This window comes from Athene noctua, chromosome 27 (assembly GCF_965140245.1).
Source record: "Athene noctua chromosome 27, bAthNoc1.hap1.1, whole genome shotgun sequence".
Classification (NCBI taxonomy): Eukaryota; Metazoa; Chordata; class Aves; order Strigiformes; family Strigidae; genus Athene; species Athene noctua.
In genome coordinates this window covers 3,046,438-3,068,882 of record NC_134063.1, presented here as the reverse complement: position 1 = coordinate 3,068,882, position 22,445 = coordinate 3,046,438, and the positions used below count along the sequence as shown (strand labels likewise).

Here is a 22,445-nt window from a genome sequence, read left to right as displayed (position 1 = left end):
GTCTGGGGAGAGCTGAGGTGCTTCATGGCACCCTCCTGGAAAGCGGGGTCCTGAAGGGTCCGATCTGAGCCACCTCCTTGCTCTTCTGCAGGGTTGGTTTTAGCATAGGTGCTACCGGCAGCTGTGGATGGCTCATGTCCAGGCACGGGCTCGTCCCCAGGGTTTGGGGCAGCCTGTCGTGCTTGTCCCATCCTCGCTGGTCCCTGCAGCCCTGCTTTGCCCTGTCATGGTGCAATGGGACCACAGGGCTGCCCAGCCAGTGGCCATGGGGTTCCTGCTGTCACCTCACGCTGGGTCTCTGTTTCCATCTACAAGGAGGGTAGTGGAGCTGCTCCTCCAAAACATGCGTTGATTCGAGGTGCTAGCAAAGAAAAAAGCAAATTGTGACACCTGTTATCCTTCTGACTCAAACCAATGTTATTCTTGGTTTGTTTCCCTGCACTTTTGTCCCTTAGACCCTCCTTGACATCCTGCTTCTGGCAGAGTGTGGATGGGCTGTTGGGCTTGGATGGAGGCTGGGGACGAGGGACATGAGTAGGTTAGTCCCAGAGAGGCTGGGGACAAGGGACACGGTGGGTTCGTCCCGCAGGCTGCTGACCTTTTGAAAGCACCGACTGGTCAAGCCCTGTGTTATCCTCCGTCCCCTTTTTATGCTGCTCCTTTGTGCTCTTGTTTGGTCATTGCTGTGCCTTTGTTTTTACAGCTGGGGGAAGTGTTTTGAGCTTTAAAGTTTATTTTCTTCCCTCTGGTTGTCGTCACAGGTTTGTTTTCTTTCTCCCTATGGCATCTTGCTGGCTTTCTTAGGGGCTGGGAGGTAGGACCGTCCCTGCTCGCCGTGCCTTTCCGCTGGAGGGAGCGTTCGGGATGCCCAATGGGCTCGCTGCCTTCGCTTGGTCTCACTGGCTTTTTGTTACCTTAATAAATCCTGTCATTTGGCCTGTCCTGCAGGAAGAGGGTAGCCCCAGCAGTTTGCCGCTGGTGTGAACCCCCAGAGGGGTCTGGTCCTTGGCCACGCTGCAGACCCTGGCGGCGGTGGCCGTGGTGGTGCAGCGTTGTCCCGCTGCTGGCACTGTGTGCAGTTGTTTTGTAAGGCTTTTATGAGGTATGGGCTGGTCCACGTGATTAATTTCCTTAATTATGACTTTAAGCAGGCAAGCTCTCATTTTGATTACCAAGAAGCCACCCCCCAAAATGCCATGGGGACCTTCCTATAGGGTCTGCAAACAACTACAAACAAAAGGTGGCTGAATTTGCTTGTTGGGTTTTCTTTTTTTTTTTCCAAACCTTCCTCACCCCTGTGCTGGGAACTATTTTGTACACTTATTTTTCTCTTTTGGGGCATTTATGGGATGTCACCCGAGCACCCCCAAAACCAGCCCAGGGGCTGCCTTGGAGCCTGTCCTGTCCCTTGAGAGCAGCTGCCCATGGACTGTGACATTCGAGCGAATTCAGTGTCCTGACCCACAGCAGAAGCTGTGAATGCAGCTTCGTTTTGAAACACCACATGCATCATCTCCCAGACCACCTTCCCCTCTTTCTGGCTTTTATTTTTGTGTGTTGGATGTAGATTTAAATTCTCTCCATACTCATCCCTCTCCCAAAGCCAATGGGGCTTGGACCCACTTTCTGCCTGCTGCTGTTTCCATCTTTCCCCAGCGCCAAACATTTCCTAAAACCCAGCTCTGATGTGAACTGTGCAGAAACTGCTGAACCAGAATACAGCGCAGGAGATGCCAGAGCAGATGCTAAGTGGAGGAATTAATGATCACTGAAGTGGTGGCATCAGCTTTTTTTAAGTCAAAAATTGTCCATGAGCGCGCGTTTGGGGAGCGGGGAGGGAACAGCGGGCGCTTCCCTGGGGACGGGGCCTGTGCAGGGTGGATGTGCATGTCTTGGCTTTGAATTCTCAGTACATTCATCATCATAAAGATAAATGGGCAGAGTCTGCCCCATAAATCTTGTAGGGAACTGTGTTAGCGGGCTCTGGGATGACCTGTTTGTTTAATGTGTTGGTGCAGTTGCATGTGTCCCCGCTTCGGGTGCCTGGTCTGGAGGAAGGTGTTGCTGCCCTCTGCTTCACCAGGCTGTCATGGTCCAGAGCATCTGCTTGTGCCACCTGGACCGCTTGCTCCTCCTGGATGGGTTGGGAAGTTGCAGCACGGAGAAGCAGGGGGGAGGACGGAGCTGAGTCCTGGGGAGCCCTGAGCTTCTGGGGCAGCGTGGCCCCCTCGCCTTCCTGGGGCTGGACATGGTGGCTTTGGGTCCCTCTGGTCAGGGCTTGTCTGGGGGCAGTTACACTGTGGTGCTCATCCTCAGGGATCACCCCCACACCCCTCAAACTGTGGGCTTGGGGGAGCACATTTGAGCCATCCCATCCTGCGTCCCTCTCCCAGGGCCGGCCGGGCTGCGGCTGCCACCAGCGCAGCAGGGGCTGTCGGTCCAGGCACAAAACCGCCCGCTCTCAAGCGAGACCCACCGAAATTCTTTCTCCCCAGGCAGTAGAAAAGCTGAGCCTTGCTGTCTCAGCTTTGGTCCAACCTCAGATTTCAAGGGATGAAACAGAGCTCCCTTACCTGGGGCGAGGACTCCCAACCTGCCTCATGAGCAGGGGCGTCAAGGGTGGCATTGTGGGGGGACCCCGTGTTGCCCTCCAGGTGTTTGGCACCGCTTGCTTTTGGGGGATTTTGTTTTGCCTTTTTTTTTTTTTTTTTTAAATTGTTTTGTCGTGCGCCGGGAAAAGGAAGTGAACAAATTGTATAGTCCCATCCACAATCGACGTCCTGTAAACATCTACCGGCTGCCTTCCATTCACAGCTGTTTTTTCCTATTCGGGGGTGGATGGGGCTGGTAAATAAACAGGCAGAGCTGGCAGCCGCTCCCAGCACCCACTTTTCCAGAGCACAGGGGCTCTGCCTGCACCCAGGGGCCTTTCCCAGGGATGCCTGGGTGCCGAGATGGTGGTGTGTGTGTCCGGGGAGCCAACTCTCACCAGAAAAAAACAACTTTGCTAGTTTGACTGGGACTAAAGCTAATTACTAGTCGACTAATTTTATTGATTTCAAATCCCTTTTAGCAGAGATTTTGCTGTGAGGCTGATCGCCAGAGCGATTAGGACACAAAGCCGCTTAATTTGGAAGTGTTTATCAAGCAGCCTTCTGTCACCTCTGTTTCAAATCAAATTACGGTGGCACCGGTGTCTCTATCCGTGGTGGCTCGTGCTGTCCCACCTCCGATGGGGGCAGGCGGGGAGTGGGGTCCCCCATGCTTCTCCCGGGTGGTTTGGGGGCTAGCAGAGCTTCAGTGTATTTGTAACATAAGCATGGTGGGTTGTTGGCTGTGGAGTTTTTATTCCCAGCTGCCACCGTGTCCCTGTCCTGCTCTGGCCTGTGGGCACTGCTGCAGCTGTGGAGCTGAATTTGCCACCCAGCTTCCTCGCTGCCGGGCACCCTGTGGCCACCAGACTCTTGGAAGATGGAAGGTGCCATCTTCATGGCAGCTGCAGCAGCTCCCAAACCTTGTCCAGCCACACGAGGGGCTTGGCCTAAATATTTTTAATAGACTTTAAAAAAAAAAAAAAAAAAGTCTAGCTTAGTCATTTTGATGGGAATCAGATTAGGGAGGGTGCTTTGATGCTGGCAGATTGCGGGAGGCAGGGGCGGCCTGGGGGAGGGAAGTGCTGAGCCTGGCTCAGCTGCAGCTTGAGCAGCGCAGCATCCCCGGCCGTGTCCCCCGCTGGCACCCGTGGGGCTGCCGTGACAGTCCCCTTGCTGCATCCTCCTCCTGACACTGAAAACCAGGCGCCTTTGAGCCATTTGAGCCTGCTGGACCGCAGCTTTGCAGCAGTGCGTGTTCTCCTCCAGGTATCCCTTGGTGCAGGGTTTAACTGAATCTTACTGCACAAACGGTGTCAGAGAGGTCTCAGGAGCCAAATGTTCAGCTCTTCATCCCAGCTTGTCCTCTGGGTCCAGAGGGATGGCTGCCCACCCCTGGAGCTTTCACAGAATCATTCAGGTTGGAAAAGCCCCTCGGGATCATCGAGTCCAACCCTCAGCCCGACTCTACAAAGTTCTCCCCTACCCCACATCCCCCCACAGCTCATCCCAACGGCCCTTAAACCCCCCCAGGGATGGGGACTGCCCCCTCCCTGGGCGGCCTGTTCCACTCTCCGACCACTCTTGCTGGGAAACATTTTTTCTTTGCTCACAGAGGAGTCAGTAGGGATTGAGCTTGTTTTGAAAGACCTTGGCTTGAATGCAGAGGCCGTGCGTTGGCCTTGGCTGTGTCTGGGTGGGCAGAGCAGGGGCTGGCACTGAAGCCACGCTCTCTCCCAAGCCGCATCCCGGTGCTGTGCTTGGATTGGGGGTTTCAGAGCTGCAAAACACCTCGGGGCTCCTGTCTGGCCTGTGGGCCAGCACGTGTGCCCAGGTAGCTTTCGGGGGGCTATTGAAACCAGAGCAGCATCTCTTGGTGCAGCATTTTCAGCTCTGTGGACCCTGTGGGTGAGGGCAGGAAGCCACAGCCCCGGGAACTGAGCAAGAGGGACCGTAAGTGGCTGCTGGGATGTGGGGATGGGACAGAAAACACTACACGGTCCTTAATGTCTTCTCTTGTTTAATAAGAGTTTTGCGTTGAAAGCAGTTTCATTCCTCCTGGGGGAGGGATCAGCTCCCGGTGCCCTGTGTCGCTGGTCACTTGTGCGTAGCCTTTTACTATGGCTTGTTATCAGGTGAACAGCTTTTTTGCTGAGACTAGATGTGGACAAATTATTTTTATCCATGCTGAGAGCTTAGGACGGTTCTTGTCTATCAGCTCTTCTTAGCCGCAGCACAAAAATTGTAAGGGGAAAAAAAAAATTACTGTCTGACAGCTACATCTTATTCTATTAGTATGTTTTAATTAGAACATGAGCAAGAAATGTGTTATGAATATTCATGATCAGGGTTATTAAAATGCACAATTAATCTGTACGCTTTTTAATAACTGTATTAATGGAGAAAGGAGGAGGTAGTTCCTATTTTGGTCTTTTCTGAATTGGAAAGTGTGCCTTAACTTGGTTAGTTGGAAAATGGGTTTATTTTAAAATGAAGTTGGCTCCCGACAGCTGCATGCACACATGGGCGTCTCTGAAACTGCACACACACCCTGCGCTGGAAGAGCCTTGTAAATGTTGCAAAGCCAAGCACTCAGAAGCTGGGATATGCCAGAATTAAGCTCGCTTGTGCAAACATCATTCAGCTCCGTGTCACGTGAGTTTTGACATGATCTCGGTTGGTGATTTGGATTTATGATTTTTTTGCCCGGGACTGTGTGTGCTTTAGCGCAGGAGATCAGTGCGCAGGGGTGAGGCAGAGTTTTGGGGGGTGAGGGAGATACCTGCGGGGTGTTGTCTCACCTGGGGAGCCCGGTAGCACGTGAGCAGCACCCGTAGTCAGGAAACACATCGCTGGGTGCCCCAGGGAGCTTCTGCCCGTGCCCCGGGCTCCTGGCTTGGCCTCCCAAGCTGCTGGGACCAAAGGGTCTGGGTGGGATGTTTGAGCGCCCTTGGGCGAGCGCTCAGGGAGAGCCCCGGGGCTGCCTGAGCGGTGTCCTCCTCACCCCAGGCTTCCCCATCTCCTGCTCATTCCCCTTCTCTTCCTCCATTTGGGTCAAGCCTGGCTGCTCCATGCCCAGGGGAGGGCCGGGCTGGAGGGCAGCGCCGGTGAGCACCGCGGGCTGGGGAGAGCGTGACTGCGCTGGGTGGTGGCACCGTCCTCGGGGACTTTATGGTGCGAGCGGAGCAAAATCCTGCTGATGGGGCCTTTTCCAGGAGCACCTGCCTTTGGCCAAACTTTGGGGTTTTTGCAGGATTGTCAGAGGGTATTTGCTGCCAAATTTTAGATCCTTACTTGGATACGAAGGGAGGGAAGAGCAGGTTGGCACTGAATGTAGGACAGATGCCAGAAGTTGAAAGCGGACAGTCTGTTTTTTTCTGGCTTTGTCCCAGAAATCCCTGAATTCTTAAAACACCTGCAGGCTCAGAATGGGAGGTTTTTGCCAGCACCTTTCACGCTGGTGACTGCAGCTCGGGGGAAGGCGTGAGACCTCTTTTTCCAGCAGGCTTTGGACAGCGGAGCTGGCACGGGCACGTTTGGAGGCGGCTGAGCCTTTGGGGCCGCTTCCAGAGCCGTGGGCCGCTTGCTTTGCCGCTCAGGTGGAAGAGCGATAACCTCTCTTCACCTTGGCAGCTACACGACCATGTGAACATCAGTGCTTGGGAGAGGAAAAAAAGGCCTTTTGGGTTTCCCCAAGGGTTGGTTTGCTGTCGCAGGATCTGGCCGCGGCTGCGCCTGCAGCCCCGTTGTGGTTGCAGAGCTGATGGGAGGAGGTCGGGGTTTCCAGCCCCCAGCCCCGCATCCCCCCAAGAGCAGCGAGGGGGCAGGGGGGTGTGCGGGGCTCACGCAGGCGCTGGGAGAGTGGCTTGTCCTCCACAACCTGCCGTGGCTCGTGCGTCTTGTTGGTGCACCCGCTGGGATTTTGACCCCTCTTTGGGGCGCGCAGCGTGCGAGTAGCTTGTGCAGAGGGTTTCTCCATGTCTAGGGCACACTTGAGCCTCTTGGCCTCAGCTTTTGTCACCCATACCGCTTGCTGTCTCCTCTTCCCTCCTGCACTGGGGAGGCCTGGCAGTGATTTTTTTTTTTTTTTTCCCCAGGAATTTTGTCAAAAAATTCATTCTGGGCTTCCAGGCACCCAGACTCCCTCCAGAGCCCCCCCACAGCCTGCCCCACTGAGCACCCTCTCCCAGTGCATCCTGGCCTTGGGTGGGTTAGAGATGGGACTGGGGGTGGCTCTGCGGGAGGGCAGGGTGATCCAGCACCCACAAATGCCCATCCTGTGTGGTGCAGGGGTGGGTGTGGGGATTGGGACACCCGTGCCTCAGCTTCCCCTCTGGTTTTGGGGCTCCCGAGGCGCCTCATGGTGACGCCGGGCGCAGCCAAAGCCTGGTGGGTGCTGCGGTCCTCGTCCTTCCAGCGCAAAGGGGTGAGTTTGCCAAGGATGTCTGAGACTGCGGTTCCTGCTCATGTCTTCGCCCTGACCGTTGGGGAGCTTTAAAAATACTCATGAAAGCAAAATGAATAGAAGGAGCATTTCTGCCTCCTGATCTCCGTTGGTGTTTGCAGGGTATGCAGATGAATTGCTTTAGAAAAACACATTAGCAAAGCAAAAGTTTATTCTAGGAAGTAGGAGGTGGGAGAATTGGCAGTAATTCTCCCTAGTATCCAAGGTATTATTAGAGGCTTATCCCTGCTCTGCACAGTAATCACATTGGAAATTTTTGATTAGAAAACAAAATCTAAATGAGAATTATGAATATTCATTAGGTGTAGAGATTAATATGCATAATTATGCAAATTAGACAGCAATTAAACACCAATTCTCTGGGGAAATGATTAACACAAAGGCACAGAAATAGAAGGATGTAATTTGAAAGAAGTTTCTGGTTAAATGAACAGTAAGGGGAGCGGAGGAGACAAATACACAGCGTGTTTGCCATAATAATCAGCTTTGCTAAAATGAAATTGGAGTGCGCCCTGCAACCCTGCCCTCCTCCGTGTCCTTGCTCCCGCACGCAGCCCCCGTCCCTGCCACTGTCCTGCGCCTCTGCTCTCACCACTGCTGCGAGCGGGTTTCTGCTCCTAAAGAAAATCTCCCCTAAGGCCCTGCTGGCACCTCGGCTGTTGGCGCTTCGCTGCTGTTGGAAGAGCTGGTGTGGAGGGGGAGCCCAGAGAGCCCCTGGGGCCCTGGCGCTGGGGTGGCACAGGGAGATGCTGGGAGCCACTGCAAGAGGTTCCTTGTGCCGCCCTGGGACAAGCGTGGCCGCAGTGCGGTTGGGTTTCCGTGGGACGAGGCAGAGAGGTGGCTCTGGCCGTGCCATCCACGCTGCTCAGCCTTCTGCAGATCCAGGATTTCTCCCTGCCCACCCCGGCTGAGGTCGTAGTGTCTGTGTAGCACCTCCAAAGCACGGCCGCAGGGCAGAAGGGTGCCCCTGCTCTGCCTGGCCCCCTCTCGAACCCCTGGGAGATGCTGACTACCGCTCGCCGGCTCCTGGTCACCCACCAGAGCAGAGGAGATGGGCCAGCACAGTTGGAAGTCCTGCTGCCAGGTCGAGTCAGGGCTCACCTTCCAGGAAAGGTTTCTTTCCTGCAGTCGTGGTACAGCTTGAGCCACAAGAGCTTTGCTGATGTGACTCCCTGGGGTTTTGTTGTCCTGGTGGACGTTCGCCATCTCCCCTGGGTGCCTCATGTGCTGGTAGCCCACGAAGCGCAGCCTGGGTGGACCTGGCAGATGATGAAAGGAGACAGTTTCCTACCGCAGTGTGTGTGCAGGCACACTGCAAAACCCTGCTGTTTGGTCCCTTGCCATTTTGGGTTGGATCCCCTTTGCCAAGGATACGCTTGGGATGGTTAAAACGGAGACTGACGGGAGCGTGCTCTGATCAGCCGTGTTGGCAGCACCTTCCTCTGCAGGAGCAGGACAGGGCTTCAATAGCAAATGTCCTTGAACAGGTCTGGCTAAGCCACGGGTAATGTTGGACCCCAGCAGTTCCCATCTGAGACTCTTTCAGTTCTGGGGGGTCTTTTAATCTGCTCGGGTGCATTGAAGAACGGAGTTTGGACTGTGACCCAGCAGCACCGTGGACAAAAATCGGGTCCCACTGGAACGTCGGGATGAATGCGATGAGTTTTCAGTTCATAGTCCTGTTCACCGTCAGTCTCCAGGGAGATGAGGTTCTTGGGAGCTCTGTGGAATAAAGCGAGTTAAAATACTTGTTTCTCCTCTTCCCACTGTCCTGTGTTTTGAAGCATTTCCAGGCTGTGGTGGGATTTGCTTTGAAGTTTGTGGAATAAACTCCCAGCTGGAGTAGGAAGGTGAGAAGGGAGAGGGGAAGATCGGTCACGCCAAGTGGAAGTGGTTTATTAATGAAAATATTGTTTTGTTTGTAGAAGGAAGAGTTAATTTTGCGAGAACACCTTTGAGGCTTTGCTGATAAAGCAAGAGTAACCTTTGTTCTTCCTGTTTTTCGGTAGGTTTGGATGAAAGACCAGGATCAGGTTCCTGGGGAACGGGAGATCAAAACAGCTCCACATTTGACCAAGGAAGGGTAAGGACGAAGCACAAACACCGAGCTCCAACCAAAATAAACGGGGGCATTACCCTGGCTTCTCAGTGCATGTGTTTTGCTCAGGTTGGCTCTAACCATGGAACAGCTTTTCTTGCCCCATTTAGGACACTGGTTCTGTTAACCCTGCAGGGGTGACAGTGGAGAGAGAGACCCCAGGCTTTGCTGCCTTGATGTCCCCCTGGAGAAAGCTTCTCCTCCAAAAACCTCCCCCAGACCCACACCCTGTGTGGGCTCCCCACGGCTGCTGGGGCCTCTCCCCTCCCCGTGCTCGGCTTTGGCCTGGGGAGAGGGGGGCTCCTGGCCACAGGGTGGGAGAGGCCCCTGAATGGGGTCATGGCTGAGCGGGTTGAGGGGTCTCACCTGAAGGGCTGTGCCCTCGGCAACGCTTTCTGGGCGCCCACCACACGCGGCTCTGGGAGCCCAAGGGGCCACCGGGGGTTTGCTTTGGGGACCCTCGGCGGGGATGGAAAGCAGGGGAAGGGTTTCACAGGGAAGGAGTCGAGGCTGCAACAGCACATAACTGGGGCCTGAGGAGGGGAAGAGAGAAAAGACATTAACTTAATTGAACTGGTGTGATTTTGACAGATGCTCGTGTTTTAATGGGTTTGTGTGATTCGTTTTTGCAATGGCACCTTTCCCTTCCCTCAGGTCAGTGGCAGAGCAGGCGCTGTGGTGTCATTTCTCATTTTTATAGGCCTTCTCCTTGCCCCTTCTCCCCCCAGCTCGGGGAGAGGGCTGCCTGGCTCTCACCTGGCAGGTGCCGAGCTGCTGGGCAAAGGCAGAAACTGCCTGTGAGCTGCCAGCGTGGGGGAAAACCCCCCGTATGCCCCTGCTTTGGTGCCATATCCCCTCCCCACACCACAGCCTCGTGGCTGCACTGCCCTGCTCTCCCTTGCTGCGAGGATTAAGATCATTTCTGTGCCCTTTTTACGAGGATTCTTTGACTTTGACCCTTCCTGCTACGGGAGAGGCTGAGCTCCAGCAGCCTGGTGTTTTGGCATTTGGCTTGGCATCCCCACACACCCGGCGGTAACTCTCCCGTGTTGCTTCAGCAGAGCTATGGCGAAGGCCCCCACTACGGCGAGCACAGAGACCTGCCGTCTCACAACAGCATATCTTCATCACCATTCCTGGGAGCTGGACTAGTGGGTAAGTGCCCTTCAGCTGCCTAGCGGGTGCGTGGTCAAAGCAGGAGAGATCTAACGCAGAATGGCAGGTGGTGATGGGAGCGTTTGCACTGGCTGGTGTTGTTGTTCCCCACGTTGGACCCGCTCCAGAAGGTGTTCTCAAAGCTGTGGTTAAAGGAGCTGCTGTCCAGAGGGTCTCATCAGTGGCTGACGTGCATGACAGCCGTCGTATTTTATGTGCGTGATTATTTTTCCCTGCCTTACAGTAGCACCCAGAGGCAATAGAGGAGATTGATGCCCGCCCTGCTGGCACGGGATGAGCTGAGTTTGCTCTTGGGAGCTGGTAATCAAGGGTGGAAAAGCACCAGGAGAGAGGGGGAGAAGAGGCACAGCTCATCGTTACGGTTTTGCAACAGGCTCGTGGCTGCTTTGCTTTCCAGCCTGGCAGCCCCAGGGCGGTGCAACCTCTGCAGAGAGCCGGAGACGCTCCCCTCGCTGCAGTGGGGTTTGGAGGGGCCTCTTCTTGTGTCCTCCAAGGCTCTGGCAGCCTCGTCTGGCTCCTCCATCCCCGCTGCAACGGGGCAGCACGTGGAGCTCGTGGGGACCAGCGAGTGCTGTGCGGCCCCGGCCCCACCGGCTGTGCCGGAGACGGTGATCCTGCATGAGTGGATGTGTGCGACAGTTTACCCAGTTGCCTCTCTCAGCTTGGGGGTGGGAGGAGAGATTAAGAGCAGAAAATATCCATCCTGAAGGGCTTAGAGAGCTCTAATGACATTAGGTCAGGAATTGGGGTTAGTCCTCCCCACCTTTGCCCACGCAGTGGTGGTTAAAACCCTCCAGCGAGTGTGGAAGGAGCAGTGTTGTGGCTGCTAGTGGCGTTTGCTTGTGGTTTGGAGGGTGAGGTTGGAAGAGAGAATTGGGTTTGAAACAGAAAATCCCCACCACGATAGGAGGTTCCTCCTGCGGAGCTGGTCAGAAAGGGGAAGAAAGGAGCGGGGTCATGCTGGGAAGCGAGCAGCCGTGCGTTTGCTCCTCCTGGCTCGAGTCTGAGGCGAGGGGCTTGCTCTCCGCTCTGCTCCCTCCTGCTCCTCTCGCTGCCAGGGGACACACACACATGATGTTTAATTGCCCCTTGGGGGTCCCACACAGACATTGAAGAGCGTTTCTGAGCAGCTCCCCCCTGTCCCTCCGTAAGGGCGGTTATTTCTTCTCACTTTCTGCCCCAGGAGGATGTAAGCAAAGCAGAAGAGATGTTTCTTAATAAGGCAGGGGAGCCTTGATGCAGTTCAGCAGGGTTTCTTGGGGGTGTGCGTGGGGGGGACCCATCCCAACCCGTCCCACGCCTGGGGCCAAGGCAGTCTTGAGAGTTTCCAGCCGAGAAGGAGCTGCCTGGGGAGGAACACGGAGGTTTCCCCTTTGATGTGTGCAGGGAAGACGTGTTTGGCTTCCTCTCAAAGACAGGGCTCCCAGTCTTTGGCAAGCGCCGTGGCACTCCCCGGCAAGGCTGCGAGCCCAACCGGTCCCCAGCACGTGGAGCTGCAGCCTCTGCTGCCCCGGCGGGTGATTTCCACTGGCTGTCTCCACTAGCACAGGGCAAGCTGTGGCCTCGTGGCTGGCAGGACGGTGGCCACGCACCGTGCCCAAGGCTCCAGTGCCTGCCCGGGCTGATCTCCCCGTGCTGGCGCAAGGTCTCAGCCGCTGGCCTGGGCAGTCGGATGCGGCACCAGGAGCTCCCCCACCCAAACAGGAGCTGGGGAGGCCGGGAGAGAGCAGCCGGTGGGGGCAGGGGACTCCTCACATTTCAAAGTCACTTTTATTCCTAAAACTGAACGTGGTTGAAGTAGAAAAAGTCAATTCCCGGAGCAGGTTCCAAAATACGTAAATAAGTTTTGCTTTACCACTGTGCTTGTGTGCGGAGAAGGATGGACCAGAGAAAGACTACAGGTGGGAATTTCTCTTCCTCTTTACCAAGCTGCTTCTGAAAACTTTTCAAGTGGCAGAATGATAAGTGGAAGGGGAGAGAAGGGAGACCAGAAAAAAAATAATACTGCTTTTGCAAGTGACAGTGTAAAAGCAGTGGCAAAGTGGGAGGGAAAGGTGAGTTTCTGAGGTGTCAGCTGCCAGTCCCTGGTTTCCAGCAAGCTCCCCCCTCCCCGGGCAGCAGGATGGCAAGCTCGTGCTAATAAGGCAATTGAGTGGAACTGGGGAATTTTAAAATGTGAGGAGATGGACGGAGCAGATAAGGCTGGACATGTCCAGTGGTACTGGGTGGACAGAAGGTGAATGAGGCTTCCATCTAAGACCTTCTCCAAAATCAGAATTTGTATCTGTTTCCCACTTGACCTCTATTTCTTCAAGGAGGATTGGAAACTGCTGGGAGAAACATTTCAGGATGAACATGATCTGTGTTAGAAGTTACAGGCTTGGCCAGCTAGGGAGGAAGGCTGAGCTGGAAGGGCCCCACAAAGAAAACGTGCGTGTTGGCTTCCCCCGTTGGCGCAGGCTGTGAGTGCTGGTCTCTGCCTCGGTTGGGGGGGTGCCGCCCTCCCCCGGGAACCCGTGTCCTCCGGCTTCTGTGTTTCTTGACTCAGTGCAGTGTCCCAGAGCGGGCTGCACCCAGCCGTCCTCTAACGGGGCGCGTTAGGGCAACGAGCAGCCTTCCCGCAGCACAGGGACACTGCTGGCCGGGCAGCACTTGTTGGAGAAATGGAGCCAAACTGTGATTTTTTTTTCTTTTTTTGACTCTGTTTTCCACATGCATCCAGCAAGTGGAAGGGAAGCTCCATTCTCACCAGCCTTGAGGGGCTGGGGAGCTCCTGCCAGCCTGAGCTTTGAAGCAATGGTCGAATCCTTTTGAGGGTGGAGACTTCACCAGCCCCTGAAGGCTGAGGGCGTTTTGGGGCTGGGGCATGCAGGAGGAGGAGTGGGGGTGCAGCTGGGTGCTCCCCTTCCGCCTGAGACGTTTCGCCACTCACAGACTGATCTGACATGAGCAGGGGTGTGAGGAGAGAGATCTGAGAACTGTGGGGTGTGGTGGCCGTTTGGATAAAGGAGCAGTGGAACGTGCAAGGTTGTTCATCCAAATTTCTTCCCGCCGTGTCCCTGGGCTGGGCTTTGCAGGGCTGGCCAGGGGAGCTCAGGCTGCAGGTGGGTCTGGCTTTCGAGCAGCGGTGATCGGAGCAGAGTGTTGCTTTCAGGTGTATTTGCTAGGGAGGGTGGAAAATCAAGAGCAGTGCCAGGGTGGCAAACTCCACGGGAAGGGAGGGATTTGCCCAGGAGAGAAGGAAAGCGGCTCTGAGTTCAGGGGAAGCAGGGTGCTGCCAGCACAGCCCCGAAACCCCCACGAGGCTGCGTCCCTGCCTCTCGTTCCTGCCTGCGGGTCCAGGCAGGTCCCGTGTGCCACCACCCCAGCCCGTGCCCTTGTCCCCAGCCCAGGGTCCCTTCCCGAGCGCCGTGGCAGGAGCTGGGGCAGCACAAAGCTCTGGGGCAAAGTGCTGGACAGATTTCATCCCAGAAGGACACGGTGCCTATCGTTTCCTGCAAGCAGGCAGCAGTCCTGGCAGCGGGAGGCAGCTGGAAGGGTGGTTGCCTGTCTGCTCACCCACGGGTAGCCCCAGTCCAGCCCACTCTGGGGATGATGATCTCGCGGGGTGCACACCTCGTCCAAACTGGGTTTGAATTCACATAGCAGGCTTTGGAACAGATAGTACTGATTTCTATTCAGGTGGGACACACAGATACAGTATCCGGGGTTGATGGGTGTTCTTTAGATGAATGTACAGCACCCGGCAAGATGGGAGCTTGGCTTTGGGAGGCAGCTTGAGCGCAGAGCGCGAGAGGGGCTGCACTGTCAGCAGGACCTGCGGGTGCTGCTCCCAGAACTGGCCTTCCCCTGCCCTCAGGGCTCCCTGGGAGCTGCTCCTGCACTTTTTGAAGGGAACATTGCGAGGGCAGTCTTCGGTTGGACACTTTCCAAAGTGCAGGTTCCCTCTGTGCCACAGCTTCAGCTCCACAAGATGATGGGGGGGGCAAACCAGAGCTGTCCGCAAGACTAACTGGGCAGGGAGCTCTGGCCTGTGTAGCACCGGACAGGATAAACTAAATTTAAAAAAACAGAAAGTAAGTACCTGTATGGAAATACTGTCGGTGCTCTGAATAAAAATCACCCCAGGCTGACAGCCAGGGGTCACTGAACCCGACGAGCAGGGTGCAGTAGCAATGCCTGCGAGCTCCATCACTCCCTCCTCCGAGTTTTCAACCTTTGAGCCCTTGGTGCCGCTCCCCGGAGGGCGGGTGACGTCCTGGCAAGGTCTGAGCATCCCAGCCTCGGTGGGGAGAGGTGACGGGGACCATCCCTGGCTCCCCGGGGTGGTGCCAGGACACAGCGCAGTGACGAACCGCCTCGTCTCAGAGGGTGAGGAGGGCTTTTCTGTTTGTTTTAAATCACCAATCTTCCAAATCTGCCACTCTTTTACCATTCATCTTCAGCGGGGGCAGGCGGGGGGGGATTGCTTAAACAGCGGGGAAACTGATAAGCCATAACAGATTTCTTTCTAGTAATTATTTCTAGTAATTAGCTTCTTTTCAGAGGAGTGTTTCTAATCTTGTGTGTATTGTGAGCTGTTGTGGATTTGGTTCTTCCTGGACAATGGTTTTAATCTGCCCACAGACAGGGTTTGTCACTGCTCCTGGTTTTTTAACTTTTTTTTTTTTTCCTCCCCCCTTCTAATCCCCAGTCGTGTTTTTCCTCCCCTTTTCCCCAGGCCGTAACTCTAATGGAATTACCAGTGTGGGGCTGGGGGGAGGTGCACGGTGGGTGGCTGCCGGGGCAGTGGGTGCCAGGGGCTGCACCGGGGCTCCATTTCGGGGCGTGGGGACGGGGTGATGCGGGGGCACTTGCTGTGAACTCCCCGCGGGCTGGCAGGAGTGTGGGGCGCTGCGCCTGGGCAAAGCACCTGCCTTCCTCCCGGCAGGCGCTGGCAAGACCCGGGGGCAGCGTTGAATCGCCTTTTCTTGGCTTATTTGTACACATCTGTGAGTGGGGCTTGTCTTGGGGAGAGAAAAGGCAAAACCGCAAGTTTACTTAAAAGCGTGGTTTGCTCTGGTGGGGGTGAGATGGTGCCGTGGTCTCGGGTGCCGAGGCCAAACCCTGCCGCAGCCGGAGCTGGTGGCAACCTCGGGAAAGAGGAGTTTTTATTCTGCCGCTTCGTCTGCAAGCCCGGCAGCAAATCTGCCTTTGGGAGGAGAGAGCACAAACACTGCGCGGGGGTTTCTCTGCAAAAGCCCTGGGTGAAGGCAGGCCTGGGGGAGGCTTCGGCTGAGCCCGGCACAGCCGGATCCTGCAAGAGAGAACATGCTGGGGAGAGGAGAGAGATTGGGAAATCGCTTATTAGGCAGGGTTGAAGGGAGTGCGAGCAGGTGAGGGGCAAGGAAAGGAGCTGGCGGGGGTGGAAGAGGCAGGAGGGGGGTGCCAGGACTCGCAGCAAAGCAATACCATAAGGAGCTGGAAATACTAAATGTTCCCAGCCAGTTTCTGAATGCACCTTCCTCAAGGTGCCCTCCACTAGGCTTCACCTTTGCATGCTAAAAATTGCAGAGATAAATCCGACAGGATTTCCAAGGGAAACCCCTTTCCCATTCAAGGGATTTATCCTCAGTGTCCTCTGGCTTTTTTAAGGTTATTTCCTCCCCCCCAAGATCCCTTAACACCCATCTGCAGGATTTCAGTAATTTGGGAGTGAGACGGTGTTTGGGGACATGTTTGGTGTTTTCTGCCGAGAGCTGCCTCTATCCTGGTCCTTGCTGTGGTGCTGGGGTTCTGCCCCCTTTTCTGGTCAGTGCCCTTGGGTTGTGGCTGCAAAGGGGCAACTGGGGCAAGTCCTGGCGCAGCTGGGTTTGCCGCCTGTGCCGGCTGGCACCTCCTTGGCAACAGAAACAGCACCTTCTGCTGGCAAGTTCAGCTTTTTCTTGCCCAACTTGTGGATTTTTTTTATTTCAATAGGCTAGACACATTCCTATCCAGAAACTTTTGCTGTTTTTCCTAGACAATTAAATGTAAAATCTCTACTGCTGAGGTTTTTGCTGCTTTGTCACCGTTTTATGATGAAGGAGGGCGCTGGGGCTGGGGCTGGCTGGGGGGCTGCCCTCCCCCAGTTTCCCCCATCCCGCAGCACGTTGCTGGTACCAGGCACACTGGCGGGCCCGTGTGACCTGAGCGGGGTGTGAAGGACCATCCGGGGAAGGCAGCGGGTTTCGGAGCGACACGGCGCAGAGCTGGCACTGCGTTGCAGTCCTCCATCTCCCTGCACGCGTGCCGGGAGCCCCGTGGTTCAGCCCCCGAGGTTATCTGGTGAGGGCAGAGGCATCTGCCCTCCAGCCTTTCCCCCTCCAGCCGTGCCTGGAAGCAGCAGCGTGTTACCAGACAGAGCCCTGGTTGTTTCTGACCGAGTAAACTAGTGTGGCATTACCCTGGTTTTCCTCTGGTTCAGGAGTAATCGTGATCCACCCGATGCCGCAACCTGTTGAGTTATTTGTGTACCGTTGCCAGTGCCGTGCAAACCGAGCTGCTAAGCTCTTTTAAAAATTAGGTCATTTAGGAGATCCGTCCTCTGACATTTTGACCTTTGTTTACTTAACGTTTAAGCCTCTGAAACGAAACGGCAGTGATGGCCGATGCATCCAGCTGTCGCTGGAGGCGAGGGGCAGTAGGATGCTGGCAAGCTGCTGGCCCCAACACCATCAGGAAGTGGGGGGGGACGTGTCTCAGATTTGGGGGTTGTAGTGGGGGAACCCACTCTGAAATTTTGGGTTGAGTTCAAGACCCCCATGCTAAGGTTGCAAAACCAAGCAACCTCCTCGTTCCTCCTATCTTTCTACCCTGTGCTTCAGGGGAGCTGGTTTGGGGAAACTTGTTCCCCCCCCCCCCCCCCCCCATCTGCTCCCCAAAACCTCTTAACCGTGTGCGGAGCTGTCTGCCAGCCCAAACGTCTCCCCAGTGCATTAACCTGCATCTTAGCGGCTTCGGTGATGGCTTTAGGTTAAGCAGATTGGCAAATTCCTCCCCCTCCCAATTTTGCTTACTAAGCCAGACTGGAGGCAGGATGTGATCACCTCTTCTTGGGGTTTTGCTGTGGCAGGGCTGGATGGGGACGGGGACGGAGGGGGCTGGCAGAGCCCGACGCCCCCGGCTGCACCGGCGCGGGGCAGCTGCTGGAGCGGGGCCGTCCTGCCCTGCGTTGAAAGCCTTTTCGATCATCATCTCCTGTTTCCCTCTTCCCTCCCCCTTTTCCCTGGTGGCACTGTTAATAGGTTGTAATTAACAGAACGGAAAAATCCCTAATATATTTTCAGTCCTTTATTTTTATTTTTTATTTTTGTTATGAAAAAGCGCCTGTTTCCCACTAGAAAAGTGTCTAATTTCACTTTGGGTAGGGGGGAAGCCCCAAAGCAGAGCTTTGTGCTTCTGCCTGCCCTGGGCACAGTGTAGAACCCTTTCTCCCTGGCCTGGGGTCCTTTCCCAGCGCTGCGATGCTGCCCTGGCACCCATGGGTGCTGCTTACTAGGGGCTGTGGTGTGTTCTGGGACAGTGACCGTGAGGGAAAAAACTGCCGGGACATTTCAGAATGGAAACATTTCACCATGTGTGTTGGGTTCTTTTTTTTCCCCCCCCCCTTGAAAACACTATTTTCAGCAGCGTGTGGGCAGGATGAGGTTGAACATGTTTGATAAAAGCCGTCGCTGGGTGCTCGAGTTCACTCGGCAGCGCTGGGCACGTGGGCTCGGCTCGCGCGGGGCTCCGGCTGCGAGGAGCCCCGTGGCCCGGGAGGACCTAACGGAGGGGGCTTGGAGAGGAAGGAAACGCTCTGCAGTTGAATGCCTGCTCTTTAGATCTGGATGGGTTTTTTGGAAAGTTGAATCTCCACCAGGAAAGGGGAAGAAGGCGATCTCTGCGCCGTAAGGAGCAGGAGCTCAGTTCCACGCGCCGCTGCTCAGCGTGCGCTGAAATTCTATTTCCTGCTGTATGGAAAGTGCCCGCAGAGTCTGGTCACTCATGCCTGGCTTTCGGTTTGCTCTGTCACTGCCTCTGCCAAATTCAGCTGGCTTTTTTTAATATGTCTGGAGAGATATTTTTTTTTTTTTTTTTTGCTCCTGGTTTGACACTGCCAGTTTCCATGGCCACAAGCACTTCCCTGCACGGCTGCAGTTTTGGGGTTTTGCTGTTTATGGACCAGCCAAGCCCTGCTGTCCATGAACTTAAAAGAGCTCCTGTTTTAGCAACAAGCTATTACGGGAGGCAGTCTCCTCTGCAGACGGGTGGAGGAAGCTGCCTTGGGAGAGTGAGCTTCGCACCTCAGCAGGACGCTCCGGGAGGGTGGGGGCATGGGAGTGCACACAAAACCTCCTCTTTCCTCTTACACAAAACCCTGCCTTTTCTTTTCTCTGCTGTAGGGAAGAGCAGTGAAAGAGCCTCGTACTCCACATTCGGAAGAGACACAGGGATGCCAGGACTAAACCAGGTAATGATAAAATGCATTGAGATTTTTTGCTTCACTTACTGGTTAAGTTGCTAGAAGTGAGAGCCTGGGAATGAAAAGCAACCTGGTGGTTTGCATCTCGCCTCTCTGCATGAGGTCCTGGAAAGCCTCTGCTGTGCTCAGAAATGTCTGTTGAGTGTCAGTGGTTTATACGGGCATGTGTTGCTGACTCAGAAGAGTCATCAGAGTTTAGAAAATGGGGTTGTAGCAGCTTCTCAGTTCTTTTCAAAACTTCGTCAGGCTCACTTATTTTGTTATTGTTAATTGTGTTTCTAGCTGATTTGTATTTAATCAGATATGACCTAGCCACACTGCCCTTGCAGGGAGTTTCAGTGAGTTGGATCCAAGCAACACCTTTCCTTGTGACAGGGTGGCTGTGGGCAGAGGAGCGCTCCGGGAGGCACCTTCTCCCTCCCTCTGCCTGTCTCGGGCCTTGGTGCTGCATGTGCTGCCTGCACCCCAGCCAGCATCCCCGTGTCCCCCACTCGCCAGTTAAGGGGAGGCAGAGTCCATGAGATGCTTTCTGTGCTGTTCTAGCGGCATCACCCTCTACAACTCCCTGAAAGGACGTTCAGAGGGGAAAATGAGTCCCTTGAGCCAAGGCCCCAGCGCCAGGCCCCGAGGGAATGGCCTCAAGCTGCCCAGGGCAGGGTCAGGCTGGCTCTGAGGAAGGATTTCTGTGCAGAAGGGGCTGTTGGGCGTTGGAATGGGCTGCCCAGGGCAGGGGGGGAGTCCCAGGGATCCCTGGGGGGGTTGAAGAGTCGGGCTGAGCCAGCGCTGAGGGATCTGGGGGAGTTGGGAACGGTCAGGGGGAGGGTCATGGTTAGGCTGGAGGAGCTTCAAGGGCTTTTCCAACCCAGATCATTCTGTGATTCATTTCGGTGGATATCAGGTGGTGGTTTGGTTTTACGGTGGTTCTGTGGATGCAGGACCTGCAGCAGATGCTGGTTGCCACAGTCAGGGAGGGACAGGACATGGGAGAGGCGCCTCGTGCAGCAGCGACCCTGCCCTGTTGGGTCACCCCGTGTGAACCCCAGCGGGAGGGGCCGTGGGGAAAAACTCGCTTCCCGTGGGGAATACCACAGGCGTAAATCAGCACCCGGGAACGCAGTCGACCAGCCCTGAGATAATCTAGCCTGCTGCCACCAGCATCCAGAAGCAGTTTTTCGGGAAGGAGCGAGCACCTCTGCTTTGATGTGTTGCTGCAACTGCCCCGTCAGTGCCTGAGCGTGGCCTCAGGGAAACAGTCCCACCATTTTATTCAAGGGAGCAGCTTTTGGCCGGACAGCTTTTTATTTTATACATGTACACACACACATATTACATGTTTTAATTTTACACAAATTTGTCATAATTTCCTCTTCTCTGAACTGAGGATGTTTCCTTTGCTGAAACAGCTGTGCTGGCTGTCTGTGCCAGAGTGGATTTAATTTACCACTGAAGCTGCTAAAATAAAAATGGGACAGATGCCAAGCCTTGCTTTTTTAATGTTATGGTTTTGCTGGGGTTTCGTGGAGGAGGGGGAGATATAAGGTAACAGAAATGGGATGGGCAAATGGTGCCGTGGGCCGGGAGAGGCCCTGGCGCGGGCGCGCGGGTCCGGATCGGGTAGCAGAGCAGGAGACGGAGCCCGTTTGATGTGGAGGGGAGACAAAACCCCTCTTGTGCGGGGCGGCGGGAGGGAGCAGGGCTGTCTGCACGCTGGCTGTGGCCCCCAGAACAGTTGTTGCTTCTGGCTCCAGTTTGGGGGGGGGGGCAGAGGGGGTTTGACCTGTTGGGGATTTTTTTTTTCTTTTTGAAAAGCACTGGAAAACTGTCCAGTGGCAGATGCCCTGGATGGGGAGCACCCTCCTCCGGGGCAGAGCTGTGGCTCCCCCATCCTTTAACCCTTAACCACCTCTGGAGCATCTCCAGGGAGAGGGATAGGGAAGAAAATCTTTTCTCTGGGAAACTGCCTTAAAATCTCAGAGCCTCTCAAGGTACCTGCTGGAGGAGCTGGGCAGCAGCGACCCAGCCCTCCAGGACCTCCTCCAGGGTGCTGTGCTGCTTGCTTTTCTTGGCTGTGCTGCTCCGTGGTGCGTAGCAGTTTCAATGCAAAGGTAATATGACCGGTGGAACAGATTGCAGGAATTTCACCAGCTGTGAATACACGAGCTCCTCTTTCCCTCCCCGACCCCTTTCTGGAGGAGACGGAGTTTTAAAGCAGTGGGTTTTTCTTTCCAATTTCTCAAAAGCCTGAAATCCTCCTTTATTTCAACGTGTTGCCCTCGGAAGATGGGTCAAAGCTAAGCTTTTGTTACTTAAAGGCCCTTTGCCAGCCCTCTTAAATTCCACTTAAATACATTTCACTTTCTCCTGAGGTGAAAGGGGCAGTGCTCCTGGAGCAAAGGCACTCTTGCTCCATCCAGGGAGCCAGCGAGCACCCTGGGCTCCAGCTCCCGCCGGCTCCGCGCTGCTTCCCAGAGTGCCCAAGGTCAGCCGGGATAAACAAGAGGGAGGAGTTTCCTCTTTTTAGAAAGAGAGATTTGACTTTTCCCTGATAAAACGCAAGAGAAAACCACCCCCCGCAGAGGCATTGCAGCTCTGTTGTATCGTCCGCGATGGGTCCAGCGGCTTGGCACTGGGGGTGGGAGAGAAACCATCAGTGCCAGAACCCTGGGCTCGTTTTTTTTGGCCAGAGGTGCTGGGAGAGGCACAGTCTGACCTCTCCTGTCTCTTGCAGTTGGTTTAGGCACGGTCGAGGTCCTGGGTTTGCCGCGGGGCGAGCGCTGAGCCTCTGCCCTGGCCGGGTTCCCCGACAGCGCTGCGGGGCCGTTCTGTCAGATCTGCCCCCTGAGGTTGGGTGGCCACGTTGTGCCCATCAGGGGTGTCCCCGCGGGCACCGAAGCACCAGTCACATCACAAACTGTCATCCCTCGCTATAAAACCTCAGAGGCGGTGAGGGAAGAGTTTTGTCCCGAGTGTGAGGCGGGCGGGGGGAGTGCTGCACAACAAGCCCCTCAGCCTGACTGTAGCCTCCCCTTTGCCTTCAGCAGGTTGGGACGATAAAATGGTTGGCAGGGTCTCATCCTGCCCATGTGGGACTGTGAGGTTCCCTGCAATGGCACCTGCTAGTTTGCTTCTTTGGTTTGTAGAGAGGTTCCATGCTGGTGTCCAGTGAGAAAACACACCTCAAAAGACCCTATTCTTACTGCACATGTATTCCCCCGCTGCTGTATTTACATATTTGTTTTTCCTTCTGTCCCTTTGGCTTGTCTATTTTTTTATTTTTTTTTCCCCTCGGCTGAATTTGTGTGAAGGTGGCTCAAGGCAGCTCTGTTCTCTCCCAGCGAGCGCAGTGGTTTTCCACCGTAATTACATGGAACGGCTTTTCTGTCTCCTTGTTTGCAGACTGGTTTCCTGCCCAGTGAAATGGGAATCGCAAGTCCAAGCACGCTTTCCCCCACCGGGGTGAAAGGGGGGTCTCAGTATTTTTCTTACCCCAGCAATCCTCGCAGGAGAGGTGCTGAGAGCAACATAGGTAAGTGGCTTCGTGTCACCCTCGGGTGCTGCTGCTCCGGTTTGTGCTGCAGCTCGGGCGGGCGAGCGCGGGGGCCGTTGGCTGGGCTGGGATCTGCCGACGGG

At 55.3% G+C, this 22,445-nt stretch overlaps 1 protein-coding gene across 12 annotated transcripts in view; it reads left to right on the top strand.

The window, feature by feature from the left end:
• Positions 1–22,445, top strand: part of TCF3 (transcription factor 3) — an 81,860-nt gene that overhangs the window by 32,371 nt on the left and 27,044 nt on the right. For 10 of the 12 annotated variants that reach the window (XM_074928182.1, XM_074928180.1, XM_074928178.1 and 7 more), the window contains 4 exons: positions 9,066–9,139; positions 10,213–10,309; positions 18,736–18,803; positions 22,212–22,341. In XM_074928182.1, the coding sequence (XP_074784283.1) occupies positions 9,066–9,139; positions 10,213–10,309; positions 18,736–18,803; positions 22,212–22,341 (369 nt within the window). The remainder of the gene's footprint in view (positions 1–9,065; positions 9,140–10,212; positions 10,310–18,735; positions 18,804–22,211; positions 22,342–22,445) is intronic. The other 2 variants (XM_074928175.1, XM_074928184.1) reach the window with 1 other exon arrangement.